Source organism: Rhineura floridana, chromosome 3 (genome assembly GCF_030035675.1).
Source record: "Rhineura floridana isolate rRhiFlo1 chromosome 3, rRhiFlo1.hap2, whole genome shotgun sequence".
NCBI lineage: Eukaryota > Metazoa > Chordata > Lepidosauria > Squamata > Rhineuridae > Rhineura > Rhineura floridana.
In genome coordinates, this window is record NC_084482.1 from 221,436,027 (window position 1) to 221,451,124 (window position 15,098).

General features: G+C 38.4%; 1 protein-coding gene across 1 annotated transcript in view; it reads left to right on the top strand.

The window, feature by feature from the left end:
• Positions 1–14,179, top strand: part of LOC133381708 (zinc finger protein 208-like) — a 28,225-nt gene extending 14,046 nt beyond the window's left edge. The window contains exons 3-4 of the mRNA XM_061621111.1: positions 966–978; positions 11,929–14,179. Coding sequence (XP_061477095.1) covers positions 966–978; positions 11,929–13,813 — 1,898 coding nt within the window. The 3' untranslated portion in view covers positions 13,814–14,179. The remainder of the gene's footprint in view (positions 1–965; positions 979–11,928) is intronic.
• Positions 14,180–15,098: the final 919 nt, after the last annotated feature.

Sequence of the window (15,098 nt, forward strand, 5' to 3'; positions counted from 1 at the left end):
TTTGACTAAGGTCATGGACATGGAACAATAATATGTATTTCTGGGTATAGGGTACTGACATTGGAAATTACTCCAGGAACTTGTGCTGTTCTGGGGGAGGAATTTGGTTTTATCTTCCGACTTGTGGTCGGAGAGCCCAATTCTTCGGGTTGCAGGAAGCGCATCTCAAGCCAAGAAGAGCTAGTTGATGGCTTGGATACACCCGGAATCGGATCATAATGTTGGGGTCTAAGTATCTTCCTTCCTTTATCTGGGGTTAGGGGTCTATTAATATTGCTTGATAGCAAACTGTGTGAAAGAGATTGGTTTGTCATAGTTCTAGACGGAGATTTGTTAAAATTATCTGAAACTAAAGGGAAGGCTTGGGGGGAATCAGCTCTGTTTGATTCGGAGCATCGCTTTGTTAAGCTTTGGATAAGATAAGCCAATCTCTTAGTAATTCCTTCCTGATCTGGTTTAGGTAGACGGTCATAAGATTCCATAAGGAGGAGCTCTTCATGATCTAGTCCCTCCTGCCAGTGAAGTTGAAGTTGGCATTGGGCCGGGGGGTTAGTCCGAATGGGGAGCTCCTGACTATTCTGACTAGTAGGGGGTGTCTGGGGCCGAGATCTTTCTTCCCTTGATTGCAGGAGGGAGCGGTTAAGCAGTGAATTAAATGGAGCCTTATTTACAAAGTAGCGATGAATCCGGATACCATGGGTATAGAGGTCTTCTCTAATTTTGTAAATCTGTTCGGCGATAAATATCAATTGGAAGGTGAAAATGACACGTTTTTCGGGAAATTGTGAATAGAGATAAGACACATGCTTAACGCAGTTCTTGTATGGAATGTTCGGAGAGTAAAGTCTAAGGCAGGACTTACATGTTTTATCCATGTAGTCGATCTCTGCTCCAATTGCGTAGGTAAGAATGTTACTGCTAATTTGTCTCTCGCCAATTGCAAGTTCCAGTTTGAGGCGTTGCAGAATCTGTCCGGAAGTAGGTGGGCATCGGTAGATTCATTGATATCTGAAATCCTGGATCCATTCTCTGACGTTTCTGTGCTGGGCTCTATTAAGGATTTAGTTTTCTTTCTTTTTTTTTAATAATTTTTATTCAAATTTTTCAAAAAACAAACAAAACAAAGTCAAAAAAACATAACAATACAACAGAAAATAAAAATAAAATAGTTGACTTCCGATTTGTCGCAGATCAGCTATAGGTATATAGTATACATCAAACCTGTCCCTTAATGTATACATACAGAATCCCTTTTCTCCATAGGCTGTCTTAATTAATCGTCAAATCCCAGTATCATCATTTTATTTTGATCTTTCAACAAAAAGTCTAAGAGAGGCTTCCATTCCTTAAGAAATGTATCTGTCGATTTTTCTCTAAGTAAACACGTCAATTTATCCATTTCTACTAAGTCCATTAATTTCAATAGCCATTCTTCCATTGTTGGTGTTGATTCCATTTTCCACTTTTGTGCATATAATAATCTTGCTGCCGTAATCATATATAATATTATTCTTCCATATTTCTTTTCTATTTGTTTATCCATAAAACCCAATAAAAAAAATTCTGGTTTTGACTGAATATTTATCTTTAGAATTTTTTGCATCTTCCTACCTATCTGTGCCCAAAATGATTTTGCCTTTTTACACAGCCACCACATATGATAAAATGATCCTTCTTGTTGTTTACATTTCCAACAAACATTAGAAACATTACTATACATTTTTGACAACTTTTCTGGAGTCATGTACCAACGGTACATCATTTTATAAAAATTTTCTTTAAGATTATAGCATAGTGTAAATTTCAAGCCTTTTTTCCACATATTTTCCCATTGATCCATTTGTATGTTATAACCAAAAATTTTTGCCCACTTTACCATACACTCTTTTACTTGTTCTTCCTCCATATCCATTTTCAGTAAGAGTTTATACATTTTCGCAATTATATTTTCATCATTTGTACACAATCCTATTTCAAAAGCAGATTTACTTATTTCAAACCCATACATTTTCTTGTCCATTTTATATCTTTCTAACAATTGTAAGTAGGCAAACCATTGAAAACTATATCCTTCCTTTGTCAGTTGTTCTCTCTCTTTCATTATATATTCTCCATGTACATTTTCTAATAGTTCTTGATAAGTTGACCATTTCTCTTTTCCAGCCATTTCTCTTCTGTAAAACGCTTCTTGACTTGAGACACATAATGGTATTTTCGAATAAAACCTTGGTTTATATCTATTCCATATTTTCAACAGAGGACGTCTTATAAAATGATTGTTAAAGTCTACATTTACTTTTACTTTGTCATACCATAGATATCCATGCCATCCCCACTTCAAATTATGGCCCTCCAAATCCAATAGTCTTTTATTCCTCAATAAGATCCATTCCTTTATCCAGACTAGACAGCAGGCAGCAAAATAAAGTCTCAAATTTGGTAATCCCAGTCCTCCTCTTTCTTTGGCATCTTGTAGTAGTTTAAATTTAACTCTTGGTTTTTTTCCTTGCCATACAAATTTAGAGATATCTTTTTGCCATTGTTTAAAAGGTAAATCAGAGGATATTACAGGTATTGTTTGAAACAAAAACATCATTCTCGGTAATACATTCATTTTTATCACAGATATTCTACCCATTAATGACAGTTGTAGTTTATCCCATCTTAGCAAATCTTTCTTAATCTCTGTCCATAATTTTTCATAATTATTATGAAACAACTTTGAGTTTTTATTTGTCATAATGATACCTAAATATTTCAACTTTTTCTCTATTGTAAAATCTGTCTTGTCCATTAACTCTTTCTGTTCCCTTAAAGTTAAATTTTTCACCAACATCTTTGTTTTTTGATTGTTGATCTTAAATCCTGCTAACGGTCCAAATTCTTTTAATTTGTCCATCAATACATTAATTCCTTCCAGAGGGTTTTCTAGTACAATTATCAAATCATCAGCAAATGCTCTCAATTTATATTCTTTTTTTATCTTTAATCCTGAAATTCTTTTATCTTGCCTTATATCTCTAAGCAGCACTTCTAAGACCAGAATAAATAAAAGGGGAGATAAAGGACATCCCTGTCTTGTACCCTTTTGTATTTCACATGAATCCGTTAAATCTCCGTTAACAATTATCTGAGCCTTCTGAGATGTATAAATCGATCTAATCCATTTTATAAAATTGTCTCCAAAATCCATTTGCTCCAAAACCTGAAACATAAATTTCCAATTCAAATTATCAAATGCTTTTTCAGCATCTAAAAAAATCAAAGCTGCTTGTTTATCATTTCGTTGTTCTAAATATTCCAAGACATTCAAGACATTCCTGACGTTGTCACGTAATTGTCTTTTAGGTAAAAACCCTGATTGATCTTCCTGAATAAATTGTTTTTTCAATCTTTCCGCCAAGATCATTGTAAAAATTTTATAGTCATTGTTCAATAGAGATATTGGTCGATAGTTTTTTGTTTTAGTTAAATCTTGCTCCTCTTTAGGTATTAATGTTATATTAGCATTTTTCCAACTATCCGGTATCTTTCCCTCTTGCAGAATAAAATTCATTGTAGACTGTAAAGGTAGTAAGAGTTCTTCCTCCAAACATTTATAATACATTACAGATAACCCATCTGGTCCTGGTGCCTTTCCTAATTTAATTTTGTTTATAGCTTCAGATATCTCTCTGGACGTAATAGGGCCATTAATAGCTTGTCTCTGAAAGTCTGTAATTTTAGGCAAATTCTGTTTAGATATATACTCTTCTATTTTTTCAGATGGAATTTCCTGACATTTGTACAATGTTGAGTAATATTGATGAAAAATCTTTTTGATTTTTACATTATCTGTCAACGTCTCATCTCCTTCTTGTATCTTTAAAATAATATTTTTTGACGTTCTTTTCTTAATTTATATGCTAACCATTTCCCAGGTTTATTTGCAAATTCAAAAGTCCTTTGTTTAGCAAAATTTAGTTTTCTTTCAATTTCTCTAACTGTCAGCATTGATACTTGCTTTTGTAACATTTTAATTTGATTTACAATAGAAACTTTAGTTGGATTCTTTTTCAATTCTTCCTCTTTTTGTTTTATTTCTTCCAAAATTAATTGCATTTTCTGTTGTTTCTTTTTTTTTAATTCAGAGTTACATTTAATAAAATATCCCCTCATCAATGCCTTACTTGTATCCCAAACGATATTTTCACTTGTTCCTTTATGTAAATTATGTTCAAAAAACTCTTTTAATTTCTTCTTACATTCTTGTACTACTTTGTCATTCTGTAATAAAGATTCATTTAGTCTCCATCTAAATCCAAGATTTTTTTTTTTAAAGTTAATATCACAGGATTATGATCCGAAAAAGTTTTTGGTAATATATCCATTTTAAAAGTATCCTTCGCTAAAATTTTAGACATCCAAATCATATCAATCCTCGAGAATGTTTTGTGTCTTTCTGAAAAATAAGTAAATTCCTTTGCATTATCATTTATATATCTCCAGGTATCCACCAATTCTAAATGTTCCATCAGTTCAAAGCAAATCTTCGGTAATTTACCCTGTGTCTCTTTGATATTTTTTTCAGAAAGCCTATCAATTTTTGGTGAGATTACCCCATTCCAATCACCCATGACACACCAATGATCATATGAAAACTCTGACAATTTTTCCATAAGTCCTGTGTAAAACCTTGTTTTATCTTCATTGGGGGCATAGATACCCACTATCAAAATGTTTGTACCCTGTAGAGTAATTTCAACCCCCACAAATCTACCACTATCATCCAGTAATACCAATTTAGGAAGCAATTGTGGGTTAATGTAGAGAACAACTCCATTTTTTTTTTTTGGTCCAGCCGAAATAAATTCTTCACCCAAATTTTTACAAATCAGATATTTGGAATCTTTCTTCTTAATATGAGTTTCTTGTAAACAAATTATATCCAATTTTAATTTTTTCAAATAATGAAACACTTTCTTTCTCTTCTGCGCCGTGTTAGCTCCATTTATATTCCAAGTTAGATATTTGTAATCCATCTTTAAGCGTGTAATTTAAAATGTGCCTGATGCTCCTTTTAATCCATCATCTTCCTTCCCTTCCTCTGCATATCTTTGTTGACTTTGTTCCCCAGGAATTATATCCATATCTTTGAGTTTATCTTCATCCATATCTTTTGAAGCTTTTCTCAAGAAGTCCCTTGCTTTTTGAACAGTATTCAATCTATATTTCTGTTGTCTGAATGTAAAGATCACTCCTTCTGGAACATCCCATCTAAATTGAATTTTACGTTGCTTAAGTTTCTCTGTAAGGAAAGCATATTCTTTTCTCTTACGTAAAAGTCTAATAGGAATTTCTTTCATCACCAGTATTTCCTTACCATCAATTTTAAAGGTATTTTTAAAGTGTTGCTGTAATACCATATCTCTGGTCGTCTTCTTTATAAAATGAACAAGCACATCTCTTGGAATTTTATTCATTGTTGCATATCTGGAATTAATTCTATACACTTTGTCTATTTCAAATTCCATCCGATCTTCATTCAAATCCAGAAATTTTGCTAGAGCATTAACAATTTTATCTCTGATGTCTTCACCTGTTTCCTCAGGGATTGCACGGAATCTCAAACAATGTTCTTTATTTCTAAATTCAGTCACAGCCATATAGTCCAAGTTTTTTTCTAATTCCAGATTTAATATATCTGTTCTATTCTCCAAGATTTGTACCTTTTCTTTAGTGTTTTTTGCATCCTCCTTTATTTGCCCAATTGTCCCTTTAATCTCATCCACTTGTGTTTTAATATAGTCTTTTATATCTGTCAGTTCAGTTTTCATTTCCTGTTTTATATCATTAATCCCTTCCATTATTTTTTGAAACAAATCTGGGGGTATAGCCCCTTCCTGTGGATCAGTAGAACCTCTTCGCTCCTGGGCCTTAGTTGCTTTTTTAGTTGTCATTTTCAAGAAAAGCCTTTAATTTCTGATATTAATCACTGTTCCAAAACCTAGAGGCAGTCTATTTCTTTTTTTTTTCCTCCACCAACAAAAGAGTTAATATTCCAGGCCTGTTATTATAGTCCAGCCAGCACAGCACAGTTCTTATCTACGTCCAAGAATGCAAAACAATTCTGGTTCCCAACACCAAACGATTAGTAACATATACGAGCAGCAGATTCGTCCAAAAAGAAATAGTCCAAGCAGAAAAATAGTCCAAAATATATTTCCATCAAATAATAATTACCTCTCATCCGTTTTTAAACTTTAAAACTCCAAATTCAGGCCAGCTTTTTGTCGTAAAAAAAGTATATAAGTTGTTTACATTTTCTTTCTTCCTTAATTATATTTAAAAGAGAAAAAGTATGACTCACCCAGGTTTCTCAGTTGCTGATTCGTAAACAAATCCCTTTTATTGTAGTAATTTAAGCCGAATGATAAGATTTAGACAGAAGTGGGCTCACTGGTTAAGGACGTTTTTTTAAGAAGAAAAAAAAAACGCTTCGCTTTTTTCCAGTACAGCTTGCATGGAAATCCTGACTCCGTCTTCAGCCGCTCGGCATGCCTTCTTATCTCAGGGATTTCCTGATCAATTCCAGCCGCCGACAGCTCAACGAAGTCTTGTGGAAAATCTGATCGGTTCTCCTATACCTTGGAGAACATTTAAGCCAGTCAAAGTTTCCTCTTGACTGGCTTTTAACCTGAAAAAAGCTTCCTCTGAGGCAGAGATCTCTCAGAGACAGTCACCAGCTGAGCACTCACTTCCGGGAAGTCAAGGATTTAGTTTTCTCCAACAAGGGACTTAGCTTATTTAAATGTTGAGGGCTGGTTTTGGGGGGTATTTTTGTTTTGCAAGCTTGCATGGAAGTTAGCTGAGTTTTAATTGGTGCGTTCAATAGCTTGAATAAAGGGTTAAAATTCATTCTCTTTGTTAAAACAGGTTTAAAATTCTTTATATTCTTTGGTTTCTTCATTTTGTTAGCCCTCCGGTAAGCCCGATGCAAAGACGTAGCGTTTTTTGCTTTCAGTTCTGACTTCCGTGTCGAGCATTCTCGAATAGCTGGGGTAGCAGAGGTGGAGTCAGGGGGGTTTAGTTCCTCCGACAAAAGCGGCCCCAAAGACTTAATCAGAGTACTGAGTAGACTATTTGTTTCAGCTAGGTAGGCTTTTATCAAACTCAGTTCTTCGGTAACAGCTATTCCCCAGCCTAATGACGGCAGGTTCAGTCCTGTCATACTCTGCTGTGTTGAAAATTTATTTGTGGACTGATTCTCTGGATGGGCACACCTAGGTTCTTGTGATTCATTTATATCGTCTATGGTTAATATTTCTGAAGGAATCTCCTCATCCCTCAGAGTTAGATTGCAATTAAAGCCTGCATCCTGTAATTCTTCACCCAGGCTTTTACTATGATTATCCTCCTTAGGTAGCTTGATTGTTAGTTGATGGTCTAATGACCAATCATGTTGGAATAGTGGCTGGGAGGTCATCGTTTGCATTGTTTGTTGATAAGGACTGGGAATAGTGAATAGTAAAGTTTGGTGGAAAGAATTATCAGAGCTTGAGATAGTTGAGATGGTTCAGGGGGGGTTCCCTTCCCCCAAGGAGATACCTAGGGGGGGACTTCCGGTTCTGGTCCCGGTAAGACGCTTTCTTCTTCAGCTCTAATCTCAGCTCCCTTAGTTTACAACTTGTAATCTTTTAATTCCTACCTGCCTTCTGGCAATAGAGATGGCAGGATGCTTAAAGACTTGGCGATTAGCCCAACATTGTTAATTCTACTTCAAAGCTAATGGGTAGCAGTAATTAAGATAACAACCTGACTCCCTCCACAGAGCGTATGCTAAAGGAGCAGGAGAAATAGGACATCAAAGCAAAATACTTATGTCCCTGCTACATGACCCCTGAATAAGAACATAAGAATATAAGAACATAAGAAGAGCCTGCTGGATCAGGCCAGTGGCCCATCTAGTCCAGCATCTTGTTCTCACAGTGGCCAACCAGGTGCCTGGGGGAAGTCCGCAAGCAGGACCCGAGTGCAAGAACACTTTCCCCTCCTGAGGCTTCCGGCAACTGGTTTTCAGAAGCATGCTGCCTCTGACTAGGGTGGCAGAGCACAGCCATCATGGCTAGTAGCCATTGATAGCCCTGTCCTCCATGAATTTGTCTAATCTTCTTTTAAAGCCGTCCAAGCTGGTGGCCATTACTGCATCTTGTGGGAGCAAATTCCATAGTTTAACTATGCGCTGAGTAAAGAAGTACTTCTTTTTGTCTGTCCTGAATCTTCCAAAATTCAGCTTCTTTGAATGTCCACGAGTTCTAGTATTATGAGAGAGGGAGAAGAACTTTTCTCTATCCACTTTCTCAATGCCATGCATCATTTTATACACTTCTATCATGTCTCCTCTGACCCACCTTTTCTCTAAACTAAAAAGCCCCAAATGCTGCAACCTTTCCTCTTAAGGGAGTCGCTCCATCCCCTTGATCATTCTGGTTGCCCTCTTCTGAACCTTTTCCAACTCTATAATATCCTTTTTGAGATGAGGTGACCAGAACTGTACACAGTATTCCAAATGCGGCCGCACAATAGATTTATACAACGGCATGATGATATCGGCTGTTTTATTTTCAATACCTTTCCTAATTATTGCTAGCATGGAATTTGCCTTTTTCACAGTTGCCGCACACTGGGTCGACATTTTCATTGTGCTGTCCACTACAACCCCGAGGTCTCTCTCTTGGTCGGTCACCGCCAGTTCAGACCCCATGAGCGTATATGTGAAATTCAGATTTTTTGCTCCAATATGCATAATTTTACACTTGTTTATATTGAATTGCATTTGCCATTTTTCCGCCCATTCACTCAGTTTGGAGAGGTCTTTTTGGAGCTCTTCGCAATCCCTTTTTGTTTTAACAACCCTGAACAATTTAGTGTCATCAGCAAACTTGGCCACTTGACTGCTCACTCCTAATTCTAGGTCATTAATGAACAAGTTGAAAAGTACAGGTCCCAATACCGATCCTTGAGGGACTCCACTTTCTACAGCCCTCCATTGGGAGAACTGTCCGTTTATTCCTACTCTCTGCTTTCTGCTTCTTAACCAATTCCTTATCCACAAGAGGACCTCTCCTCTTATTCCATGACTGCTAAGCTTCCTCAGAAGCCTTTGGTGAGGTACCTTGTCAAACGCTTTTTGAAAGTCTAAGTACACTATGTCCACTGGATCACCTCTATCTATATGCTTGTTGACACTCTCAAAAAATTCTAATAGGTTACTGAGACTGGACTTTCCCTTGCAGAAGCCATGCTGGCTCTGCTTCAGCAAGGCTTGTTCTTCTATGTGCTTAGTTAATCTAGCTTTAATCATACTTTCTACCAGTTTTCCAGGGACAGAAGTTAAGCTAACTGGCCTGTAATTTCCGGGATCCCCTCTGGATCCCTTTTTGAAGATTGGCGTTACATTGGCCACTTTCCAGTCCTCAGGCACGGAGGAGGACCTGAGGGACAAGTTACATATTTTAGTTAGCAGATCAGCAATTTCACCTTTGAGTTCTTTGAGAACTCTCGGGTGGATGCCATCCGGGCCCGGTGATTTGTCAGTTTTTATATTGTCCATTAAGCTTAGAACTTCCTCTCTCGTTACCACTATTTGTCTCAGTTCCTCAGAATCCCTTCCTGCAAATGTTAGTTCAGGTTCAGGGATCTGCCCTATATCTTCCACTGTGAAGACAGATGCAAAGAATTCATTTAGCTTCTCTGCAATCTCCTTATCGTTCTTTAGTACACCTTTGACTCCCTTATCATCCAAGGGTCCAATTGTCTCCCTAGATGGTCTCCTGCTTTGAATGTATTGATAGAATTTTTTGTTGTTGGTTTTTATGTTCTTAGCAATGTGCTCCTCAAATTCTTTTTTAGCATCCCTTATTGTCTTCTTGCATTTCTTTTGCCAGAGTTTGTGTTCTTTTTTATTTTCTTCATTCGGACAAGACTTCCATTTTCTGAAGGAAGACTTTTTGCCTCTAAGATCTTCCTTGACTTTGCTCGTTAACCATGCTGGCAACTTCTTGGCCCTGGTGGTACCTTTTCTGATCTGCGGTATGCACTCCAGTTGAGCTTCTAATATAGTGTTTTTAAACAACTTCCAAGCATTTTCGAGTAATGTGACCCTCTGGACTTTGTTTTTCAGCTTTCTTTTTACCAATCCCCTCATTTTTGTGAAGTTTCCTCTTTTGAAGTCAAATGTGACCGTGTTGGATTTTCTTGGCAATTGGCCATTTACATGTATGTTTAATTTAATAGCACTGTGGTCACTGCTCCCAATCGGTTCAACAACACTTACATCTTGCACCAGGTCCCGGTCCCCACTGAGGATTAAGTCCAGGGTTGCCGTCCCTCTGGTCGGTTCCATGACCAACTGGTCTAGGGAATAGTCATTTAGAATATGTAGAATTTTTGCTTCTTTGTCATGACTGGAACACATATGCAGCCAGTGTATGTCCGGGTAGTTGAAGTCACCCATTACTACCACATTTCCTAGTTTGGATGCTTCCTCAATTTCATATCTCATCTCAAGGTCTCCCTGAGCATTTTGATCAGGGGGACGATAGATCGTTCCCAGTATTAAGTCCCTCCTGGGGCACGGTATCACCACCCACAATGATTCTGTGGAGGAGTCTGCCTCTTTTGGGGTTACGAGCTTGCTGGATTCAATGCCGTCTTTCACGTATAGAGCGACTCCGCCACAAATACGTCCTTCCCTGTCCTTCCGATATAGTTTATATCCAGGGATAACCGTATCCCACTGGTTTTCTCCATTCCACCAGGTCTCCGTTATGCTCACTGTATCAATGCTCTCCTCTAAGACCAAGCACTCCAGTTCTCCCATCTTGGTTCAGAGGCTCCTAGCATTAGCGTACAGGCACTTTTAAGCAGTGTCTCTCTTCAAGTGTCTTTGGCACTTGTGGTTAGGCCTGTGGTAATTTTGCTCTTCTGAATTTATATCCTGTGCCCCTGCTCTCACAATGCCTACTTCTAGGCCTACCCCTTTTAAAATTTCATCATTTCTTTGGTTTTTATCCCAGGGGGGAGGTTTATTCCGAACCGGACCTTTTTCAGCTCCTGTCGGGTTTCCCCGCTCAGTCAGTTTAAAAGCTGCTCTGCCACCTTTTTAATTTTAAGTGCCAGCAGTCTTGTTCCATTCTGGTTCAAGTGGAGCCCGTCCCTTTTGTACAGGCCCGGCTTGTCCCAAAATGTTCCCCAGTGCCTAACAAATCTGAACCCTTCCACCCGACACCATCGTCTCATCCACGCATTGAGACTGCGAAGCTGGGCCTGTCTGGCTGGTCCTGCGCATGGAACCGGTAGCATTTCAGAGAAAGCCACCTTGGAGGTCCTGGCTTTCAGCATCCTACCTAGCAACCTAAATTTTGCTTCCAGGACCGCACGGCTGCATTTCCCCATGTCATTGGTGCCAACATGCACCACGACCACTGACTCCTTCCCAGCACTGTCTACCAAACTATCTAAATGAAATAATCGAAATAAATCAAACCATAGAGACCTTTGCAACATAACGTATAAGAGTATAAGAGTACTCATATATCTTCTGCTAAACTTGATACCAAAAGAATTGAACAGTGATATCGGCGTCCATTTTAAGGCTTATCCTGGCGATTACATAATGATTTTTACAAGGAAAAAATGTCAGGAGCTGGGCTTCATCTGTGATGAAATGCTTTGTTTTTGCCTTGAAATTCCAATGTGTTTTTTTCAACCCTCTTCCCCCTCAGCAGGTGACCGGCAGAATGAGAATTATAGAAAACCACAGATGGTGCCACTGGTAATAGCCAAGACTGAGAGTCAAAAAGAGATATTTGGAAATCACAGGGGACCAAAAACGTCTGAAAGAAAGCAGCCAAAGAATGGGAGCAAGAAATCCTCTACTTGTCATAGTTTTCATCAAAGAACACACACTGGAGAAAAACCATTTAAATGCATGGAATGTGGAAAGAGCTTCAGTGTAAAAAATAGCCTTACTTCACATCACAGAACCCACACAGGGGAGAAACCATTTAAATGCAGGGAATGTGGAAAAAGCTTTACTCAGAACGATCATCTTACTTCACATAAAAGAACCCACACAGGAGAGAAACCTTTTAAATGCATGGAGTGTGGAAAGAGCTTCAGTGTAAGCAGTAGCCTTAAATTACATCACCGAACCCACACAGGGGAGAAACCATTTAAATGCATGGTGTGTGGAAAGAGCTTTAATCAGAGCAGTAATCTTACTTCACATCAAAGAACCCACACAGGGGAGAAGCCATTTAAATGCAAGGAGTGTGGAAAGAGCTTCCCTCAGAATGGTCAACTTACATTACATGAAAGAACCCACACAGGGGAGAAACCATTTAAATGCAAGCAGTGTGGAAAGAGCTTTAGCCACAAGTGGTACCATACATTGCATGAAAGAACACACACAGGGGAGAAACCATTTAAATGCAGGGAGTGTGGAAAGAGCTTCAGTGTAAAAAACAGCCTTACTTTACATCACAGAACGCACACAGGGGAGCAACCATTTAAATGCAGGCAATGTGGAAAGAGCTTCAGTGGAAATGGTAACCTTAAATTACACCACAGAACCCACACAGCGGAGAAGCCATTTAAATGCAAGGAGTGTGGAAAGAGCTTCTCTCGGAATGATCAACTTTCATTACATGAAAGAACCCATACAGGGGAGAAACCATTTAAATGCATGGAGTGTGGAAAGAGCTTCAGTGAAAGCAGTAACCTTAAATTACATCACAGAACCCACACAGGGGAGAAGCCATTTAAATGCAAGCAGTGTGGAAAGAGCTTTAGACACAAGTGGTACCTTACAGTACATGAAAGAACCCACACTGGAGAAAAACCATTTAAATGCAGGGAATGTGGAAAGAGCTTCAGTCAGAGCAGTAAACTTACTTTACATCACAGAACACACACAGGGGAGAAACCATTTAAATGCAGAGAGTGTGGAAAGTACTTCAGTCAGAGCACTAGCCTTACTTTACATGAAAAAACCCACACAGGCGAGAAACCATTTAAATGCAGGGAGTGTGGAAAGAGAATCAGTCAGAGCAGTAGGCTTACTTTACATGAAAGAACCCACACAGGCGAGAAACCATTTAAATGCAGGGAATGTGGAAAGAGCTTCAGTGTAAACAGTAGCCTTACTTTACATCACAGAACCCACACAGGGGAGAAACAATTTAAATGCAGTGAGTGTGGAAAGAGCTTCAGTCAGAGCAGTGACCTTACTTCGCATCAAAGAACCCACACAGGGGAGAAGTCATTTAAATGCAAAGAGTGTGGAAAGAGCTTCAGTCAGAGTGGTAACCTTACATTACATGAAAGAACACACACAGGGGAGAAACCATTTAAATGCAGTGAGTGCGGAAAGAGCTTCAGTGTAAACAGTAGCCTGAAATTACATCACCGAACACACACAGGGGAGAAACCATTTAAATGCATGGAGTGTGGACAGGGCTTTAGTCAGAGAAGTAAGCTTACTTCACATCAAAGAACCCACACAGGGGAGAAGCCATTTAAATGTAAGGAGTGTGGAAAGAACTTCAGTCAGAGCGGTCACCTTACTTCACATCAAAGAACCCATACAGGGGAGAAACCATTTAAATGCAGGGAGTGTGGAAAGAGCTTCAGTCAGAGCAGTCACCGTACTTTGCATCAAAGAACCCATACAGGGGAGAAACCGTTTAAATGCAGAGAGTGTGGAAAAAGCTTCAGTGTAAGCAGTAGCCTTGTTTTACATCACAGAACCCACACGGGAGAAACCATTTAAATGTAGTGAGTGGAAAGAGGTTCAGTCAGAGCACACTTACTTCGTATGAAAAAACACTGTGGAGTAACTTTTTTAATGCATGGAGTATGGAAAGAGATTCAATGAAAGCAGTAGGCTTACATCACAGGGGATACGCAGGAGAAACAATTGAAATGTAGGGAGTATGGAAAGAACTTCAATGGGAGCTTTATTCTTCATCTTGCAGGCTACATAGATTAAAGCCCTATACAGGTTGGGGCCAGGATGCTTAAAAAATTATCTCACCTGTTATATATGCAGCCCATCACTGAAGTCTGCAGAAGATGGCCTCTTACGCATACCATCTCATTGGGAAGTCCACTCTGCATGATAGAGAAACCTGGCCTTTTGTGTGGTGGCAACTACTTTTTTGAACTTCCTCCTGTTACATATCAGACAGGTTTTTTTTTTTTGTGGTGCCTATAGAAGACCTACCTTTTTCAACAAACCTTTTAAGGGCAGAGCTTTATTACTGTTTCTGTGGGATTTTAAAAGGTAAAGGTGTCCCCGCACTTGTAGTGCGAGTCGTTTTCGACTCTTAGGGTGATGTCTTGCGACATTTACTAGGCGGACCGTATATATGAGGTGGGACTGCCAGTTCCTTCCCCGGTCTTTCTTTACCCCCCAGCATATGCCGGGCACTCATTTTACTGACCACGGATGGATGGGAGGCTGAGTGGACCTCGAACCCTTTTACCGGAGATTCGACTTCCTCCTTCCGTTGGAATCGAACTGCAGACGTGAGCAGAGCTTCGGCTGTGTTACTGCCGCTTACCACTCTGCGTCACGGAGGGTCTGTGTGGGATTTTAAAATATTTTTAATTGGTTTGCATATGAAATGTTTTTTTTTGGTGGTATTTTTGAGATACTTTCTGGGAAGTGATTTCTAAATGAAAATAAAATAATACTAGTCCTTGTTTCTAAGGGTCTCCTTACTCAGTATTTTCATATAGTTTAGTTTAGCATACCTTTAACTGTTGATTTTATTGATTTTTAGTGTTTTTTAAATGTTGATTTTTTTATTGACCATTTTAATGTACATTTTATATTCTTTATAAAATTCTTCTGCAGTGTACACATTTTATTAATATAAATAACTAAAAATGTATTTTTGTGTATAACATGGTTTTTATTTTGCTTAGATGTTTTTTGTATTGGCTATTCTAACATCTTTCATAAAGTAAAATGAATTCACTAGTTTTCTGCTGATGTATTTTAAATACATTTTCCAAACTGATTTCACTCCACAGTCTCATCTGGTCTCAGT